The sequence below is a fragment of the Simochromis diagramma genome, unplaced genomic scaffold (assembly GCF_900408965.1).
Source record: "Simochromis diagramma unplaced genomic scaffold, fSimDia1.1 OVJJ01000510.1, whole genome shotgun sequence".
Taxonomy (NCBI): Eukaryota; Metazoa; Chordata; class Actinopteri; order Cichliformes; family Cichlidae; genus Simochromis; species Simochromis diagramma.
The window spans coordinates 2,935,949-2,956,568 of NW_024387326.1; the positions used below are offsets into that span (position 1 = coordinate 2,935,949).

At 42.8% G+C, this 20,620-nt stretch overlaps 2 protein-coding genes across 4 annotated transcripts; one reads left to right on the forward strand and one right to left on the reverse strand.

Annotated features, from left to right (window-relative positions):
- Positions 1 to 2,853: 2,853 nt before the first annotated feature.
- cpsf4 (cleavage and polyadenylation specific factor 4) lies at positions 2,854 to 6,480 on the forward strand. The gene is made up of 8 exons (XM_040006120.1): positions 2,854 to 3,274; positions 3,416 to 3,466; positions 3,950 to 4,102; positions 4,203 to 4,298; positions 4,436 to 4,529; positions 4,762 to 4,834; positions 4,995 to 5,153; positions 5,868 to 6,480. Exons 1-8 carry the CDS (start codon positions 3,172 to 3,174, stop codon positions 5,934 to 5,936), a joined length of 798 nt encoding a protein of 265 aa, XP_039862054.1. The 5' UTR covers positions 2,854 to 3,171; the 3' UTR covers positions 5,937 to 6,480.
- Positions 6,481 to 6,524: 44 nt separating this feature from the next.
- On the reverse strand, positions 6,525 to 20,272 carry atp5mf (ATP synthase membrane subunit f). 3 transcript variants are annotated; one of them, XM_040006122.1, is made up of 6 exons: positions 20,268 to 20,272; positions 13,959 to 13,965; positions 9,344 to 9,381; positions 8,315 to 8,422; positions 6,805 to 6,921; positions 6,525 to 6,683 (listed from the first exon to the last, which is right to left on the reverse strand). In XM_040006122.1, the coding sequence occupies exons 3-6, from the start codon at positions 9,357 to 9,359 to the stop codon at positions 6,655 to 6,657; spliced, it is 270 nt and encodes an 89-aa protein (XP_039862056.1). In that variant the 5' UTR covers positions 9,360 to 9,381; positions 13,959 to 13,965; positions 20,268 to 20,272; the 3' UTR covers positions 6,525 to 6,654. The 3 variants fall into 3 exon arrangements, with proteins under 3 accessions (XP_039862056.1, XP_039862057.1, XP_039862055.1); XM_040006123.1 differs by lacking the exon at positions 13,959 to 13,965; XM_040006121.1 differs by lacking the exons at positions 9,344 to 9,381; positions 13,959 to 13,965; positions 20,268 to 20,272 and adding an exon at positions 8,813 to 8,897.
- Between the last annotated feature and the right edge of the window lie 348 nt (positions 20,273 to 20,620).

Below are 20,620 nucleotides of genomic sequence, written 5' to 3' on the forward strand. Positions count from 1 at the left end.
CTCAGCTGTTATGTTTTGTTTTGCTTTATTTTTTTCCCCAGTCTAAGTACATCAGTGCTCTGGACTCTGATTAAGTTAAGTAGATATTAGAAGCTTACAGTGGTTTAATAATCTTGATTTAGCAGCAATAGGAAAAACAGCTGACGCTGGCTGGAATGTCATTACAAGAGCACTGGACAAATGAAAATTCTGGTAAAATAAAAGTTAAGGGGTCATTAAAATTCAAATCACCTTGATGAGAACGAGTCCACGGAGAGTCGAATATCCAGACCCCGTGTTCCTGTGAAACCTGGACGTTGGTTTCAAAGGGTGAAAATAAGTTTTCTCCAGTAGACATTTTTTCTTCCTAGTACAATTCTCAGTGAAGAGATATCCTGGACTTGGATTTTCACTCAAACTGGATACTGCTGTATGAATCTGTATATGCTATAACATAGTCTCTTTCATGAAAAACGGTCAGTAATCATGAAAGAACAGGTGATACGGGACATTAGAAAACACTGAAACAGCATAGCATGCTGCTGGCATCCAATTTAAAAAAAAAAAAAAAAAAAAAAAAGATCTAATTTTCTACCTTTCATGTGTTGCTTTTGTACCAATTTTAAATTAAACAAACAAACCTTATTTACATTTTACGTGGTGTCCCAATTTTATTGGAAACAAGGATCTGATATGTTTCTACTGAAAACTACAAATTTTGGTACAATCACTGGTTTGGGGGTTTTAAATTTTTCTTAATCTATACATTTGATTATTTTAGATTAGAATCTCGTTTGCAGTCGCACTTTTCTCCTCTCCTCCTTCCCCTTATCTTCCCTGCTTAGCCTCTTGTGTCCTTGTCTTGTGTCGTGTGTATTACTTTCCCTGGAACACTCTCTCACAGTCTGTTCTCTAAAACCTAAAAGAGAATTATGGATTTGATCAACTGCTCTCTGAATGCTATTGACACCCTTTTCTCCAGAAGTCTGGGCTCGGGAGAGCCCAAGTGCCCTGGAGGGACTTTCCCTGCCGGATACATGATGGACGGGTGGCAGAAATGGAGGACCGTGTGCCTGGCGGGACTGTTGATCGAGGACGCTGAAGATATCTACCTATTTGGAACCATGATAACAGGGTTCTTGCTGATCGGAGCTGGCTTGGCCCTGACTTATCGGAGAATTAAGAAAGCGGAACCGGCTGTTCAAACCCCCCCCAAGGCTGCCCGCTGGGATTGGAACGATGGGACGAGGCGCGATTTCTCAGAATGGGCTCACTGAGTGCAGCATGGATAAGACCTTGGAGAAGCTTATGGCTGCCGTGAATACTCAGAATAACACCTCTGAGCATATATTGGGTTAGATCAAGGAGAAGTCCGCTCAGAAAGTTGGATTACATCGTGGAACAGCTCACTGCAGTCGTGAGGTCTCAGAATCGGCTCTCTGAGCACAAGAATGACAACACCACGGAGCGCAAGTTTGATAACATCATGGAGAAGCTCGCGGCTCTCCAACGGGAGATTGAGAGACCAGTGTCGGAGTGTTAAAGAACAGCTTTGAAATTCTCATGAGCTGCTCGCATAAAAGAAAAATCAACAACATCAACATCATAATGTGGATATCCCCTCGGCGCCAGCTGTGGGCTCAAGGCTGGAGCCGAACAAAAACTCCCTGATAACAACTCTATGCAAGGCCACCTGGGTTGGCTGGTAGACTGTTTACTTAGCCTGGTAGGGCGAAGGACACTGTCTCAGCTGAACTATGGACACGCACACACATACACTTACACTGATAAGCACTCACACATCCCCCCTCCCCTTCCAATGCCTTCGATGCTTGTTGCCTCCTGGGAACACGAGGCGGGTCTGGGCCCGCGCTGGAGAGACGGCGCAGTGGCAGGATGGCTGCTGTGTTGCCTGGGATTACTCCTTTCCCCAACCCAACCCTGTTGCTGGTCACGTGCTCTATAATGTTGCACTGTGGACATTTATGTGCTTTCTGTGCAGAGGAGTTTTTTTTGTTTCCTGTTCTCATGCTGTCCTCCTTTATCCCAGTATGAGTAGAGGTCTCTTTTTTTCCTCTTGTACTTTCCCATTGTAGTGTACATTTCAGTGGTTTTTCTGTAATGCAACCGTTCTCTGACTTGTATCCCCATGTGATGTCTGTGTTGTGTGTGTAAGGTCGGGGGGCAGGTTGCCCTGCATTCCACTGCAGGGCAACCTGCCACTGCATGTGGCGAATAAAAGTTGAACTTGAACTTGAACTAAAATGTAATATTTAGCTCTCCATCAACAGACAAGCTCGGTTTGAGAAGTGTTGATTAGTGTTTGGGTTCAAATGAGCCAAAATCAAGTTTTGCTCAACATGAAGATCAAAATAACACATCCCAGTACCCTCAGCTTTCCCACTGAGAAGCTCTATAATAATCATAATAAATGCACGAAAGCAACAGTGATGGATTTTATAAAGAAAAAAAAAAAAAACACTTCAGTGAAGCTGAATAAAACCTTGTTGGGCCTCTGAACCACACAGACTGATATAAAATATGTTTTGTACCAATGGTGTCAGACATAAAGGGGCACCAGAATCCAAATGTAGTCAGTTTTACATCTTTTCCTTCCAGCTCCCCCCTGGCTATTCATGCTACACTACAGTAATTTCTGATTTTAATGCTCTTACATTCAGATTACAAATGATCTACTATAGAAATTTCTGTTTTGGCTCCACAGTTTTTTCCTGTAATTTTTCTCATTTCTTACAGTTTAAGCCCAAAGAGAAATGCTGACAGATTTTACTAAAGCAGCATTTCTTCATCATGTGGAAAAACTGAAACTTACTGTTGAGTTGTGGATTTAACGAAGCGCTCTGCGATCGTTTAGTCATGTCTGATTTTGTCAGGTCGGAGGTCAGCCTGCGCGCCTCCCATCATCCACACAGAACAAGGAGTAGTTCGGGGACATACAAACATTTACGGACCGGTCGTGTCCATGGCTTGTCTTTAAAACTGACATTAGACCTACAAACTACGGCATCTGTTGTATTCTCGGTATCGGAGTTTGGTGCTAACTTATCAGTTAGCTTGGCTAGCCGCCTTAGCAGGCTGAGAGGGAACTTGGTAGCTAGTAGCTAGACTTCGAGCTAGCTTAACCGAAACGGACATTTATCTGATCGGAGGAGTGAATAGACTGCAGCGGACATGCAGGATTTGCTGGCCAACGTGGACCACATCAAGTTTGACCTGGAGATTGCCGTGGAGCAGCAGCTGGGAGCCCAGCCGCTGCCTTTCCCCGGCATGGATAGTAAGTGCTGGGATGCTAGCTGGTACTAAGCCCGCTGCGGGTTAACCTTAAGCGGAATTAACGGTAAAAGTGACGAGGGGAGAGTTGACCGCCACTGACTACTTATGTTCAATGACCCTGTGATCGTGTGTGTCTCTGCAGAGTCCGGGTCTGCTGTGTGTGAGTTCTTCATGAGAGCTGCGTGTCAGAAAGGTAAAATCACAACATGGTCTCAACTCTGTGGTGATGTCACTGCAGCGTGAACGGCCCCAACAATGAACTCTTTAACTTCCGAAAAGTTAAAGTTTAGACACTTCACGCCACTCAAACGCACAGATCGGTGCTGGTTGACCTTTTTTAAAGCAAGCTCGACCTCTCATGTCTAAATACAGCCTTAGATATACTGTTTACGCACTGCTACAGTAGCCTGCACCTCACTGATTTCCAAGAATAGCCCATTTTCATAATGTTGTGAATTCTATTACTCCTCTTAATAGCTTCAAGGGAAATTACCTTTCCCCCCATCTTTATTAAGCACTTTTGTAACCATTTCAATCCCTGCCATTAGGCCAGTCTCTGCTGATCTCAAAATGTTCAAATTTAAAGTACTAATTGTGTTTTAAGTGATCAGCATGACACAGAGAGCCATGTGTGTCTTAATGAGGAGAAGGTCACAGAGCGCACTGTGTCTCACAGGTGGGATGTGTCCGTTCCGTCACATCAGTGGAGAGAAGACAGTGGTGTGTAAGCACTGGCTCAGAGGTCTGTGTAAGAAGGGAGACCAGTGCGAGTTTCTCCACGAATACGACATGACCAAGATGCCTGAATGCTACTTCTACTCAAAGTTCGGTGAGTTGACATCATGAGTGCATTTATTTGGTTAAACTTTGCACAGATCTTGTCAGATGAATGCCGTACTGATTAATGTTTTGTTCTGCAACCCTCACAGGTGAATGCAGCAACAAGGAGTGTCCTTTCCTACACATAGATCCAGAGTCCAAGATCAAAGACTGTCCCTGGTATGACCGAGGCTTCTGCAAACACGGTAAGGTCAAATTCTGGTACTAATACCACAAACCCACTGCTTATAGACGTAGCCTGTCTGTTCTGTGGTTTAAATAGAGAAAAACATAATACGTCTTATTATTTGTCCTCATCTGTGTCTCCGTCTTCTTACCTCAGGTCCTGACTGCCGACACCGACATACCAGAAGGGTGATCTGTGTGAACTACTTGGTGGGCTTCTGTCCAGAAGGAAAGTCCTGTAAATTTATGCAGTAAGTAGTCCTTTTACATTTACTTCCTACACAACAGGTATGATTCCTGATAGGACCGCTGCTACACATTAAGTTGGTTAAATCTGCCAAGCAATTGTGCAGGAATTTCATTACATTACACTCCAGTATAAATGGTCTTTGTTTGATTTTATAATGATGGATAGCTGGATTAAAAGTTTTTTGAGACTTCACCCTGCAGTAACGTAAATTATATGTTGATGTTCCTCCACAGCCCCCGATTTGAGCTGCCTATGGGTGCTTCTGAACAGCCTCCTCTCCCACAGCAAAACCAGAACCAGGCAAAGGTAAGAATGCACACAAACACTCGAATGATGCATCCCGATGCCGGCGTGGATCCATCTCAGAGGATGAATCAGCATGACTCTCGGTGCTTCTATTTAACTGTTCGTTCCTGTTGCTGAGGTGCACAGTGAAAACAGTCTCTCTGCTTGCCTCCTGCCGCAGCCCGTGCCTACCATTGGTCGCTCGTCGCTCTCCTTAATCCAGCTCACCAACTCCATCCCAGCCCAGCGGCAGCAGAACAACACGACTACTGTGTCTCAGCAGAACAATCTAAATGCCAACAGAGGGCCTCGTCCGCTGGACCAAGTCACCTGCTACAAGGTGAGTCGGCTGTACATGTGTGATTAAAGCTATGCCAGTCTCTCGCTTTGGTCGTAATTGCAATCATTAATCAAACTGTGGTTGGTTATATTGCCAAAGCATGCACCGGCCATACATTTAGATCATTAAAACCATAATTTTCTCAAGTTTAGATGCACTTGTAAGGTTTTACCTATAATACTGGTTTCCTCTGCGTGGTTGCAGTGAGCCTTGAATAAGATGGATCACTGGTGCTCTTGTGAATTTATCCAGCTTCTTAAAGGGGAACAATTTACACATTTGCCTAAAAGCAAAAGGTGGTGACACAAATCTCTTTGGGATGAAAAATGTGCACAAGAGTCTGGCCCCTCAGTTCAAACACAATCTGGAATCATCAGTTTTAAGTTTGCTTCCCACTTTTTTCTGATTGGCTGTCTCTTGCAAATTGTATGCTGAACATGTATGAATGTGGATGGAGCAGCTGTTCCAACAGCCTGGGGTTTTGGGTTATAGGGTTTACTTGGACATTCACTGATATCATTATTTAAACCTTGTACACTTTTAACAGAGCCACCAATCTCACAGCACATATGACTGTAAATAAAGAAGGGAAAACACCCCTAAAACAATCTCCTTTAAAAATAGATTTGTTCTTTTTTTCTCGCTACTGGGAACAACTGGAACATGCAGTAAATGTCGTTAATTGCTTCATTTCTGTCTTCCTCTTGTCTGCAGTGTGGCGAGAAGGGCCACTATGCCAACAAATGCACTAAAGGCCATCTCGCCTTCCTGAGTGGTCAGTAACCTTCAGCCGAACACCTCAGTGCTGTAGCGCACCACCCCTGATGTGAGCAGAAGAGAGAATGGGGAAGACTGCTCTACATGCTGGTGTTTCTTAAAGACTAACTGCTGCCCGACAGACACGGACAGTGGGAGGGGGGGGCCTGTGGACACATGAAAGTGACAAGAAAAAAGGTCGTCCGGCCTGATTTGCTGGGTTTGTACAGTACAGGTGACTTTGAAGAGTCACTCCCAGGGTCCAGACTGCTGCAAACACCAATACAAGTGCTGTTGTTCCTCAGGTCATGTGACTGCAACTGCCACTGCTATGTTCCAAGTCTGACCATGAAAAAAAAAAATTGAACAAATGTGATAAACATCTTAGGAATGTAATTTAGCTTGTACTCAGTGCCCAAATCCACACTAGCTACAAAGGTCTCATTCTGGACATTTCAGCCTCGGTTTAGCAGCTGTGTGTGGCAGGTACGGTAGTGCAGAGCAGCTGGAAGAGACGCTTTGTTGACAGTCTGAACATATTCTGTCTGTACAAATAAATGTTCTTGTTTCAGATTTTATTAATTTTTTTTTACCCCTCACTTCTGATCTTCTCAAAGCCACTTCTGAGATTTACACAGTACACTCACAACATAACAGTAAATCCTTATCCTTATTTTTTTATTGGTCACAACAATCACATGAACAGAGCCGAGGATAGAAAGAGCTGATGCGTTCCTGAAGGGGCTCAGTGGTACTTCCTCCAGCGATCGTGTTCTACAAGAAAAGAAGCAGAAGTAGTTTAAAATATTAGCTTTTTTTTTTTTAACCAGTGAGGTTAACTGTGACAGGAGTGCAAAGAAAGAAAAGAGGCTCTGTAAGCGAGTGTGTTTCTTACTGATGTGGTCGTATTCCCATAAGTAGCTGATGGCCACGTAGCCCACGAGCAGCATAGCTACACCACCGATGCCCCCCTTCTTCACATTGATGTACTTGTTGTAGTATCTGTCATGGCCTAGAAGAGAAAACAGCATGGTCAAGTGTCCTGTTTAGTATTCAATACATGCAAGAGGAGCACTCATTCTGTGACCTTAATTACTACTGAGGCCAGATTCTCAAATTAGTGTCCAAGTATAAGTAAAGCTACTAGCACAGGGGTCAGCAATCTTTACTGTCAAGAGACATTTTTTTTAGCAATTTTTGATTCAAAAAAAATAAAAGACCACAAAGCACGAGCCTCATGTAAAGAAGGATACTAAGATTAAGTGTAAAGTAGCCTAAATGAGTAGATTCTTACTCTCCAGTGGGCCATTTCTGATTATTTTGTACTTCAATTCTGGATTTTCACTTTATTTTATACTTATTACTAACAAAACAGAAAAGTGGAGTTAAAATTAGCATTTTTAAATCCACTTTGAGACAGAGCAGGTATAATTTTCAACCCAGGTTTCTGTGCAAATCAATCTTAAGGGGCCCCAATCAGACAATATATCAAACAAAGTGAAATCTAAAAACTTTAAAACAGTCAATTTTCAACATAATTTTAACTAAAGTCCAGCTTTAGATAAAAAAAATACTTGGTGGTGAAAGTGAAGAAATCATTCCATTTTCCCCTCACACTTTTTTGTTTTTAGATCTGGAATCCATACCAACGGAGTTAAAACTACACAGCCATGCTGACCCTTTTTACTGAGGTTCAGCAAAAATCAAGGCGATAAACATGAGCTATGATGCACATCGTAAAATATTTTTTTAAGAATCTGTGTTTAAGGACACAATTGTACTGCTGGTAAACGTAAAGAGTGTTTTAGATCAGGGGTGTCGAACTCCATGCCGGTGTCCTGCTGAGTTTAGATAACACCCTGGGTCAACACCACTGAATGAAATGATTAGTTCATTGGCAGGCCTCTTGAGAACTTCAAGACATGTTGAGGAGGTAATTTAGCCTCACTGGCCCCCCGAGGCCTGGAGTTGGACACCTGTGCTTTAGATCAATGCCAAAAACTGAAATGTTCACACACAAAGCCATTGTTTATTTTTATATACATATCCATTTTCCAATAAAGTCACTGGAGAGGTTCAGGACCCCTGTACTAAGGAAGCGCCTAGCCAAAGGCAGAGCTGAGCCCTCATAAATAACATATTCCTTACATAACAGATGCGTTACAGGTGAAACAGTGAAGATGCAATAAGCTGAAGTAGTTAATGTGGATGGGTTTAAATATGTGGGGGTCAAACATCCAAAGCAACCAACAGTGCACAAGAGAGGTGAGGAAGAGAGTGCAAGCTGAAAAAATGTATATAAATAATCAGTCAGTGTTTAAAAACCAAGTTCCAGTAGGTTAAAAAAAAGAAAAGAAAAAAGTTTTTCCTGCCCACCAGAAGTAGTCGGAGCAAGTTGTACTCACCCCTGCGAATGGCTGAGAGGATGCCATTGGGAGTAAAGTCTCGACCTCCAAGCCAGGCTCCCAGCTCGTTGAGTTTCACGTCCATCAGCCGCTTCTCAGCTAAGGAAACTAAAAACACGTAGAAAGAGCGTCATCACTGAAAATGCACACTGTCAACAAATAAAAACATGCCACTGAATTACAAACATTAGCAATCTAAAAAACATGTTTAAACCGCTTGTCTAAGAAGACAAAAAAAGTGGCAACATCGTGTACCGAGGACAAAATTGTAATTTCCCTACATATTTTCTGACTTTTTTTTTTTTTTTTTAAATATCCAATAAACTATTAACCATTCAAATAATTATCAGGCTAAGAGTTACGGAGACTAATTAAAAACCGAAGCTCTTAATTCTGCAAAATAATTAACAACTTGTTAACATGTTTTCAGTCGTCGCAGTAATTCAATTACACTCAAAACACAGCAGCCGACTCGCTAGGAGCTAGTTTGACATTTACCAGGTGTGTGTAGCCGATTGTAATGACATAATGAATGAAAGTTTGCTGGACCGCTTTTCAAAAACACCATAAAGCACACAACAAGACAACCAAGCACCCAAGTTCTTCTTTATGTTTTTTACAATTAAAGTTGGTCAAAGAGACCATCCTAGTTTGTGCTAGTCGCACCGTGTTTGCGTGCTACCGAGCAAGCTAGCTAAAGAAACCGTTATATAATCGACACGTTTATCAACAGCACGATTATTAGAGCTTCATCCAAGCTTTAGGTCACTCTGAAAGGTGCAGTTAAATGTAAAAAAGCGGCCTGCAGATTTATTTTCACAGTAAATCCGCCAATGACACGCAAAGTCCTTGACGTGACTCAAAGGGTTTAGCGAGGCCTTCAGTCCGAAAAAGACCTTCAAGTGACGAATTCACGGCTTGTCTGATAGAAAACACCCCTCAGTCCCCAAAAGCCTCGTTATATGCCAAGATGATGACATATAAAACAAAAATAGGACAATATTTTTGGAAGAAGGCACATTACGGTACCTGCTCTGTCCGCCATCTTGACCGGTGCAGAAGGTTTGCTGCAAGGAATGATGGGAATAAAAGGAGAAAGTGCATTATGGGAGGTCATGTAGTTTTAAAGTGAATCCACTAGAGAGCGGCAAAAGCAATAAAACCAAACAACAAACATTATTATTATTATTATTATTATTATTGTTATTATTATTATTATTATTTCCTAAATAAATTAATTTCTTCTATTTTATCGTAATCTACTCTGAATAATACGTTCATGTTTATTAACATCTTAATTTATTATTTATTTTAGTGTAAATTTGTATCTGTTCACCCTCCCTCACTTTTAAAAATCTAGAATGAATCATTATTCAGATATTTTTAATGTTACTCCCAGTTGTCTGTTTACGTCTCTACATGTGTTAAAAAATAGGAACAAACTTGTCAGGCACACCATAATTGAAGCAACACTTTTGTTAAATGGTGTGCACAAATTTAATTAGAGTGAGATCTGCCCTTTATAACTTATTGATTGAGTAAAGACTTAAAAGATTAACTTGCACACTTGCAGAAGCCTGCTTTTGTTGCCAGCTTTCCTTCCTGACTTTGGCTACAGCACCTGTGCTGCTAGTACCTTGTTAGGATTACAGTTTTGCCCCACATGTGTGAAATTGGCACTGCAGATGCAAATAGTTGTATGCACCTCCTGGAGGTACTGATTTGTGCTCAGTGGCCTGGTCACAGCTCTGGATGGGAGTTCTTAGCTTGGTCGCTGTTGTGAGTTAATTTTTCAAGTGTGCATCACCTCAGGGAAGCCTGGTCTGCTTTGTATATCAGATAAAGATTTTGTCTGCCTCAAAGAGAGGAAATGCCGCATTTGATAGAACACCTGCACACTGGAGTTGGATTTCCACCATCTGTGTAACTAATGGAAGCTGTGTTTCAAACAAATAGTAGGAGAAGCACAAGAGGCAGGACACGGAAGGACCGTAGCAACTGTCAAAGTGGCCATTTGTGTTTTGGACTAAGACAGAGCATGACCTAAAGTCTCAGTTTCATGCCAGCAAAGGTGCATTGAGCCCCATGCAGGGTCCTTCCCCTGAGCTGTCTTTTCCGAGTGTATGTGGAGACTGAAGATGGGTCAGAGGCTTCCCCCATTAACTTTAGAACACAAGTGCCTTGCTCATGCCTGGCGGTTCTGTTGCATAGTTTGTCCATGTGGTGATCAAAAAGATGCCTCACCTCACAGATGAAGGGCTGATATGACAGAAGAGGTCAGTCCAGTGAGTTTGGAAACCATTGGAGGGAAAAACAGCACACATCTCAAACAGTCTCCTCGGCAATGAAGCACCTCTTATCTGTTCTGAAGGGCTCATTCGGATGGACACCACTGGAGCAGTGTTTATATCATTGATCAAGCCACTTGAAGGTCACTGGAGTCCCTGAAAGAAACCTGAAGGCTGCTGATGTGAGCTTATAACTGTTTTTCATCCTTTAGGTCAATGCAGCTCACAGAGTATTTCTCAAGGCACCTTAAACATTTTCTAAGGTTAATTGCTCAGCGTGGCCTCTGGGTCCGTGCTAGCTCTGGATGTTCTGTCATTAGCCAGTACAAGGTGATCAGCGAGTGGGAATTGTGTTTTTGTAAGATTGTTGGCTGGGATGAGTCATCAACCTTGTTAAGTTGCGAGGGAACAAAAAAGCCGCACTGGTCTCTGTGAATCTTTCAGGGCATAAGGATTTTGAGAGGCCGGTTGTAGGCTACCACGTGGGATTTTGTTGTTCCGTTTGTGAAAGATCTGTGATTCACAGAAGCAGAGTTACCTTTGTAACGTACAGTTTAGGGTGAGCTCACAGCTTTCCCCCTGCAGCAGATGAAAGAGCAGGACTTCCATCAGTGCTGCACAGCGACGCTCAAGCATCCACATGGAGCAACACAAAGAGCTGAACTGAGAGGGACTTCCATTATAAAAGAGCCTCTTACTTATTTAAAAGGTCTTCATAATACATTTAAAAATGTCAGGACTACAAACCCTGATTTTCCACAGCACACATGGCAAGGTGAAGTAAATAAGGCCCATTCTTCTTACACTGAAATGCTGTGCTGGGAAACCTTGGGTCACTGTGTTGCCTGCCTAAACTGGGGAAGTGGGAAAGTAACCTAAAAGGCAAAATAATCCAAGTAAAGGGTTTTATTAATAATAATTACGACCTTGAAAAAAAGAGAGAAACAAACATAACAGAGTCCAGAAGTTGGCCACCAAACAAAAGAGTAAGTTACGAAGGGTAAATCACCAGAAGACACACAGCTCATAAAGTGCAAATCAAAACAGCTCTCTGGCACCAGCATGCTCCTCTCTCTGGCATTAAGTACTCTGGCTTTATTGCTGAGTCAAGTCAGACGTACAAAAGGGAAGCAGCTACACCTGGAGAAAGAACAGAACACACCAACCGGGTCAAATCACAGCAGGCCTTGCTGGAGTCAGAGCACAGACCATGTTGTGGCTGATCAGTAGTGCTATTGTAACCTGTGCAGAATTTGAATGGGAAATCTGCAGACTTATTTATCCAGGATAACCTGTGTATGGTTCTTGTGCTGGCTGCTCTCCACGTTTTCTCACATTTTCTTTCTCTCTCTTTTAAAGGATCGGTGCTCATGAATTCTGAAATACTGACCTGAAGGGTTTACTATTGATGTGTCCCGACACGCTATCAGACAGGTCCTTTTTATTTTGGTTTCAGAAAAGGAGGCGATCGATGAGCAGCACAACAACAGCTTGTAGCACTTATACATAATGTACCTGAAGATACAGTCTCATTCAGAGCGGGGTTTGTGTTAGTGGGAGAGGAGGTGCTGTGGTGCTTCAGGTCCCTGCTAAACACACCCACCAATCAATACACCCCTGTGTGTCAACCCCACCCCTACGCACACACACACACCACTAACTAAATTATGGTTAGTGTGTTTCTGGCCTTCATCCAAGACTCAAGACTCAGCACCAACCTCTTTCCTTTATTAGACTGATTTTCCTGCTTGTCTCTAATGACTTTTATTAGATGGACGACTCGCAGACATGTCCAGCACCCACTATCCTTAGCTCTGCTTCTCCTTGATGTAGGTGGATACATAAATACACTGTGTGTGTGTAAGAGAGAGACTCTTTGATGTTTGATGACTGAATTCTCTTTAATGCATGTTAACCCAAATGCCATGGAAGTGCAGCTCAGTTTTTATATTTTTGGTACAGAAGTATCTCTCTCATGCATGTTCAACAGATCAAGAGGAAGAAAAAAGATATATTTCATCAAAACGTTAAAGACATAATCATAATTTTCATATGAGGTGTGGAGCTGTATGGTAATTTGGTTCACTAAAAGCCAAAGAGAAATAACATGTCAGTTATACTTCTGCATCAGATCTTAGGCCATAACCACGACCCCATTTTAATCCTACGTCGCAATCTTCTACGTATCTTGATGTGCACCTCCCGAGAAACACATCGGATCAACACACCAGGTAGATGCATACCACAGAAGTCCTAATCAAGCTTCAACTTTTTAGCATCATTCAACCCCTTGTTTTGGATTTACAGTCCGCATGTTTAATGGTTTTTAGACACAACATCAAATTCCTTATGATGATCCTCCATGATGTAGTGGTTAGCACCTTCACCTTACATGAAAAAGATTTCCAGTTTGAGACCTAGGGGCAGACGCAACCCCAGTCCAAGGAGTTATAAACTAATACACGCCTCGTGCAGGCTTCAAGTCCCCATAAAGAAGGTTGCTTCAGGAAGGGCATTAAGTATAAAATCTGCACCAAATTAAACATGAGGGACCAGCTGCTGTGGTAGTACCTTTGGAAGTAGGGGAGCAGCAGAAAGTACCTTATATAATTCTTCATAATGAAGTTTTAAAGAGCTCCCTGCATTACCTGGGCACAGAAATAACAGAGGAGCACTAAACCATGCTCGCCTCATGACCAAAACACAGTTACATTGTGAGTATTGCAATTATTTACCGAACCCACGCACCACTTTAACACTACACTTTTATCATACTATTGCTCTGTATCTACTGGATTGCTCAGTATGCTGACTAATGATGATGCTGAGTACGTACTGTGTTCACGGCTCACGTCTGGTGCTTGGACTTTATTATTTTCATTATGAAGACTTCATATGAATGTGGAGGTGTGTGCCAACGAGCACCTAAAATTACCAGTAACAAGAAGCACTCATTGAATGCAAACCTCCGCCAAGCCAGCTCACTCTCTGGACAGGATTTACTTACTAAGACAAAAGCATTGTGGTTTGTATCCAGGTTCTTTTTAAACATCTATTAAGTAGTTTGAAGTAAAAGTGAAAGTACAATGTACAAAGTACAACGCGTCGCCTCAGTGAAGGTTAGTGATGTGCCAGCTGCACAGTACCCAAAGAGTGAGGTACTTGTGTCCCATTCCAAGGCAAAACAAAAGTGTTTTTTCTGTTTTAAGCCTGACCATTTAATTGCAAATTGTGAGGCCTACAAACAGAAACAGTCGGTCTCAAGGGCTAGGAGTGTGCCAGCTAACAATGCTAATGCAGGCATGGTTTCAAGATCCAGAGCAAAGCTCTGTTTCTTCTGCCACAAACCTGGCCACCTGATTGCTCACTGTTCGAAAGACAACTCAAAGCAAAATCGATCTGCTTTCAAAAGAGTGAACTGTGGTTCACAAACGGACAAAGTTGCCAGTCCTAGGCGACAGTTGGAGCATAATTGCTCGGTGGTGTCATTTGGTCACTGTCAGAGATCGACTAATTGTGGTCCGCCACCTGTTGACCGTCTTTTAGGTCCAGAAGACCTGCAGTGTGACACATTGTGTACGACACAAACATTCAAACCTGCACCTCTGGCTAACCAGCATACCTGTTGCCATGACCCAGCGAAGAAGCATCTGAAAAGTGTTTCGGAAAGGCCTTCTAGCTATTCGCTGGGTTCTCCATATGTGATGGCTCAAAAAACATCTGGCTGTCACTTGGGACACTATGTTGAGGGACTTGAGCCAACCCCATTCAGTGTTTTCAACCCATCAAAAAGGTCTTGGCAGATTTGGCAGGGTATGCCTAACCGTTATTATGGTGCGTGGTAGGTGATATGTTTAAAAGTTGGGTAGGACGTTCTGTGACAAACCACTGGTTTGTATTTATGGGAGGGGGTGTTACGGCCCTAGCTGGGCCTCCTGATACTGCCCTTGTGTGGGCGTGGTGTTTTTCTCCGCCGCCTCCTCTCTTGCTCCACCCCTCTGTCTCTCTCTTGCTCTTCTCTCTCCCCGGACACAGCTGCTGCTCATTGGCCTCGTTTACCACCTGGGCCCAGTCAGCAATCACCTCTCTGAGGTTATATAAGCTGGGGATGGGCTGGATGTGGGAGGGTGGCTTTCTCTGGTGTAGCTGCTTTGAGTGTCAGGCCTGCGATTGGCCTGCGATTGGCCTGCGATTGGCCTGCGATTGGCCTGCGATTGGCCTGCGATTGGCCTGCGATTGGCCTGCGATTGGCCTGCGATTGGCCTGCGATTGGCCTGCGATTGGCCTGCGATTGGCCTGCGATTGGCCTGCGATTGGCCTGCGATTGGCCTGCGATTGGCCTGCGATGTGAGCAGTGGAAGAGGCTTCTGGTGGAGTTCCTCTGTGCTGGTCAGTGTGTGAGTCTGGTCTAGGTGTGGAAAAGGCCTGCTGTGTGTGTGACCAGCCCCACTGTGCGTGGCTCTTTGTGAGTAGCTCTTAACTGAGCAGTGGTTTTGCTTAAGTGACGGCGGCCTCCATTATTTGGTTTGGCCTGCCTGGTTATTGCTAATAGCAGCGTTGCTGTCTTTTTCTGTTGAAGCCTTATAGTTGTTTTCTTTGTTGAAGTGGTCACCATCTTTTTGGGTTGGCCTGATTTATCATTAAAGCAGCGTTGCTGTCTCTTTTTGTTGTTACTGTGTATATGAATATTGAGTTAATTGATTATAATAAAGATATATTTTGTTTTAAATACCTCTGCCTGGCATTCTTTTCATTTCAACCCGGATCCAACTGTTACTGTCCCCCACCCTCTTCGGCCTAGCTTTCATGTGGGGATGCAAAGTGAAGCTTTTTGTTATTTACCCTGTTGAACCAATTTTAATATACTTAACATAATTTTGAGTACAATCACTTTAAAACAATTGTGTGGATTTAGTACATGTGTAGCACTGATTTCTTTGTTTATTAAAATTTAAATGTGTAGAAATAAATATCAAGTGTAAAGAGTTTTTGAGATCACTTCATATTTTGTATAAAAAAGTATTCATGAACATTGTGCATGTATTTAAACAGTTATAACCTGTTACTATTCTGTACAAAAAAGTCTTAATAAAATGATGTCAAGACAAAAAAGGCAGCAGAAATTGATGCATTGCTTTAAAGATAAAAGACTTTTTTTGAAATTCTGAGCTTGAAGAGGTCAGAGGTTAAAGTAACTTACATCCCTATTTATTGTTCCCTGTATGCCTATATGTTGTCGATACAAACAACTGAAGTAAGAAAGATTTAAATAGCTCTGTGTAGAATTATCATCAATGACCTTCAGATTGGTCTGTTGATCTTGAAAGAGAAGTCAGTGTTCAAAAGTGGGATGATATTTTAAATCTTTATATGCTACTTTCAATATGTTGACAATACACACCGCACTTATGAGAATCATAGTTTCTCAGTCACGAGGTTTTTGCTTATTGTTAACCTGACCCCACTCCACACCTCTACAAAGTTTGATCACAATTGATTCAGAAAGTTTTGAGCTATTGTGTTTATAGACAGAATGATGACACATGCACACGCTGCCAAAAACGCTTGGAGGTAGTCAGTAATGGAAATATGCTGTCTCCTGAATCCAAACTGGGAGCTGGTTCCACAGGAGAGTGGCCTGAGAGCTGAAGGCTCCCATACTACCTGTAGAAACTTTATAGAAAGTCTAGAAATGACAAATAAGTCAGAAAGATATGATGAGGCCTGATCGTTCAGGCCTTTGAGTCAAAGACAAGCTAAAACAGGAGCAATATGATGGATTTTTCTAGTCCCAAGTCCCTGTGAGCTTTTGGAACTAGATAGTGGATTAATGTGACAGTTAAAGGACATTGTTTTGGCAAAGTTTCTACAATTTGGGTTATTGTAGGCTCTGTCTTACAATATAAATGCCGCTGTTTTGATCTATTGCTATATAAATAAAATAGAATTGAGCGTCTATTTTAATTAAATGTGTCTACTATACTACACAAAAAGTCAATTAACTGCGATGTCAGCCTGCAGAAAACGGCTCAGTCTATCCACGTTGCTCTTCTCTTCTCCGAATGAAGGTCAGATTCAGTCACACACTCTGTGGAACCAACACCTGTGTGCGTTTCACACACAGTGTGGGCCAGAACCTCTAATCCAATGTCATCCTTTGACACCGAGAAGCCGGCACCAACCTCCAGAGTGGCATTTTCCCAAATGCTCTCATCAAAACGCCTACACACACACACACACACACACACACTGATTCACACATATGTACAATGGCAGACTGGCACACTGAGCAACGGTGCAGCACAAACCCACATGTCTACTGCACTCAAATTTCATTTGGGCTCTGAGGGTTACCAGCGAAACTGTAACGTAATCTCATTTAGAGAATGAACCCAGAGGCAGAAGTGACCCCGCGGCCGAGCTTCACCTGCTTGTTTATTAGTTTTGCTTGTTTGCTGCAGCGCTGCTGCCCAGCGGCCTCAGTGCACTTCAGAGGAGTCTGCACTAGCTACACACACACACACACACACACACACAAAGGCACTAGGGGACGTATGATTTAATTCCACCTCAAGAGGCAGGTGCCCTCGAGGTCTGCCACAGAGACAGCTCTTTGAAGCTGATGGAGGGAGATAGAGGGAGAAAGAATGGGAGATGGAGGGAGGGGGGCTGGTTTGTGTGAGGGTGAAGAGTAGGCAGGCAGACAGGAGCGAGCGAGGACGAGGGGCTAGAACAGAGATATTACAAAAGGAGAAACTGGCAGCAGAACGAAAATGATGGAGGGAGATGAAGGATAAAGAAGAGAAAAGAGGAGAGGATGGAGCCCCGTGTCTCTGCACACGGATCTGTAATACACATGACCTTTAAACAGCCACGCTGCCACTCTCTGCCTGTTCATCCATCCCTCACCGGGCACATCCTTTTAGGTTTTTTCAGACTTTTATCCATGTTTTACTTAAAACTGCCACTTTTTTTCCTCCTCTCAGCCTCGCAAGAAATTCCTCCCTTCCCCCATTTGTAAGTGTCACTCACTTTTTTGCTCATTTCCTCTCTTTCTTGTCTTTTCACATCGACCTGTTCTTCTCCACATTGTTACAGATGTCCTTTTCTCATCGTTCTCCTGCTGCCGGTGACCCGGATGCTTTTTTTCCCCCTTCCTGACGCCCTGAAATGTAACAAAGGTGGGACGGTTAGTGAGCAATAGATTTAAAAGATTTTCTGTTACTACAGTAGTGTCATTAGAGATATGCAGATCATCAGGGGAGAAACTAAAAGGAGATCACAAGCCTGATGAAGGTCCCACAGGAAACTGGTGGGTGTGTGCGTGCGTTAGAGAGTAGGTGAGCCAGCAGGGTGGAGGGGGATGGATGCTACACGCACAGAAATGCTCCACAGGGAATATATTATTCATTGCAGTGATAATGGCTTCATCCCCTAAATCAAACTTTCCCATTCAAATCCAATCACAACCTTAATTGTAAGAGGTGCTAATGGCAAGCGGACTAATCAAAGGCACACTTGTGGATGACCTCGATCACAGATGAGCATGTTATACATTTTTTAAGAGAGCTAAAAACCGGCTTTCAGTTTACTGTCAAATTAATTGGCTGCTTTATTTACAACGTGGATCCCGAATGCTTGTCAGCATTGCTTGTTTTCATTTATTTAGGACAGCACCCAGCTGACTGCTCATTTAACCTTGAAGAATAATTCATGGTTGGAAAGCACGACGCCTCTGAATTTCATCACAATCCATGTTTAGTCGAGAAACAATTCAGTATATATTTTATTCTGCGTCCATGTTTTTCTCCACAGTTACTGTTTATTTAGGCTTGTATCTGTGGTTTGCTGTGCTTTATGTGACTGAACCCTGTAAAATTGCATTTTGTGTGTTGTGGATGTAAACACGCGGCTAGTCTCAAGGGCTGGGAATTAACAAAAGCTATAAGATAAGTTTGACTCTCTGTACCGGAACCATGTTCAACTGCATCGTTCTACTGCAAACTTTGCAGTAATATTACAATCTCTATCATACTTAGTTTGATATCCTGAACTGATAAGAAAGAAATGCATTTTTACTTACAACTCGAATTCCAGTAAAGTTGTTGTGCTGTGTAAAATGGAAATAAAGACAGAAAGCAGTGATTTGAATCCACATTTTATTCACGATAGAACATGGAAAACATATCAAATGTTGTAAAGCGAGGCGATGAAATGAAATTGTGAATGTGATGGCAGTTTACCACTGTGTAGCATCAACAGTCTGACGAATGTTGCTCCATTCATTCCAGTCTCATTTGGGAGATATATACCTCCTAGTTCAGTCTTCTACAAGAAGCTACGCCACTGTAATAGATGCAGTGTGCAGTTTAGCACTATCTTGCTGTAAAATGAAGAAGACTTCATCTGGATGTATATTGCACTAAAACCTGAATATACCAGTTATGGTGCCTTTCCAGATGTGCAAACTGCCAATTCTGCAGGCACTGATGGACCCCCGTACCATCAGAGACTTTTAAACCGAGCGCTGGTAACAAGCTGGATGTTTTCTCTCCTCTTTAGTCCAGAGCAGCGGTCCCCAACCCCCGGGCCTCGGACCGGTACCGGTCCGTGCGTCATTTGGTACCGGGCCGCGAGAGTTGAAGCTCAGGTGTGAAATGTATAGTGTTCAGGGTTTTTATCGGTTTTCAGCGTTATTTTGTTATCGTTTTTATCGTTTACTCGGTTTTCCTGGGTCTTTTCACGTGTGTTATGAATAAATTTTCTTTTTTTCGGTACCGGTACTAGTTTTATTTTGTTCTATTTATCCGCGACACCTTAAAGGCCGGTCCATGAAAATATTGTTGGGCATAAACCGGTCCGTGGCGCAAAAAAGGTCGGGGACTGCTGGTCCAGAGGACACAATGTCCATGTTTTCCAAAAAGAATGACAAAAAATGACCACAGAGCAGTTTTGCACTTTACTTTCTGGATCATGTTAACATATGGCCTGTTCTCACGTGCATTTGTAGATGGTATGGTGAAGCGCCCTGACTCCTGTACACAGAGGTTTCTCCAGATTCTCTGAATATTTTGATGCTTTTTACTGTAGATAACGAGATATTCAAGGCTTCACAATTTCACAGTTTTCATTTACATTTCTTTCCAACTTTGTGGATAAAGTTTTATGTAGATTGGTGAACCTCTACCTCTCTGAGGTGCTCTTTTATATTAAGTATTCAGTCATGTTACTGACCTGTTACCAGTTAACATAAGTAGTTGCAAAATGTTTCCTGGCTTTTGATGCCATAGTGCCAACCTTTTTTGAAACATGATGGCTCCATCAAGCTCTAAACACCTGATATGTTTTCTGTGCCTCACTGTGTATAAGATTTGTAAATCATTGCATTCTGTTTTATTTAGACTTTACATGCCACTGTGGGTATTTTGGACTGGACTCACATTTATCTGTTTAATGTATGTCCACTAACACGACACCAGGTGCTTGTATATACAGGTGAGAGAGGGGAATCCAGAGGCGGGCACAGGGGAAGTCCAGGAACAGGGGGTCTTCACACAGCTCCACTCTCAGAAAACAAACGCCACACACAAGTCACTTTGCTCGCCCAGGGCTCCAAGGAGCTGGAGACCTATGCACAAGAACAAGAGGTTAATCCAGTGAAACACGAAGAGCAAACTAGAAACATGCGAACGAGTGGTTTTACTAATGAGGGAACTCAATAGTCCAGAGGTGAGATGTTCTCAGCCACTGCCTTAAGTAGTGGACGCTGGTGAGGTAATGAACCACAGGTGCATTATGACTTACAGGTGTGAGGGCCAGGGGCGGGGAGCCCGCAACGAGCTCCGCCCAGGCGATGCATAGCTGGGCAGACACAGGGACCATGACAATTCCAGCTTTTAGACCTGTTTTCATCTTCACTACCTCCTGGCAGAAATCCTCTGTTAGCAGGAAGTGCTCAGTCGCTAACTTTGTCTGTGTGTCGTTTGACGCTGAGCAAGTATTGATAGAGCTTTTCACT

Coding starts and splice junctions, on each gene's coding strand:
- atp5mf (XM_040006121.1), bottom strand. CDS start 8,882: ATGGTGTTTTTGAAAAGCGGTCCAGCAAACTTTCATTCATTATGTCAT. Junction 8,423..8,812: donor CAATCGGCTACACACACCTG/GTAAATGTCAAA, acceptor ACGTGTTTTTAG/TTTCCTTAGCTGAGAAGCGG. Junction 6,684..6,804: donor ATGGGAATACGACCACATCA/GTAAGAAACACA, acceptor CTTTTCTTGTAG/AACACGATCGCTGGAGGAAG.
- cpsf4 (XM_040006120.1), top strand. CDS start 3,172: ATGCAGGATTTGCTGGCCAACGTGGACCACATCAAGTTTGACCTGGAG. Junction 3,275..3,415: donor GCCTTTCCCCGGCATGGATA/GTAAGTGCTGGG, acceptor GTGTCTCTGCAG/AGTCCGGGTCTGCTGTGTGT. Junction 5,154..5,867: donor ACCAAGTCACCTGCTACAAG/GTGAGTCGGCTG, acceptor TCTTGTCTGCAG/TGTGGCGAGAAGGGCCACTA.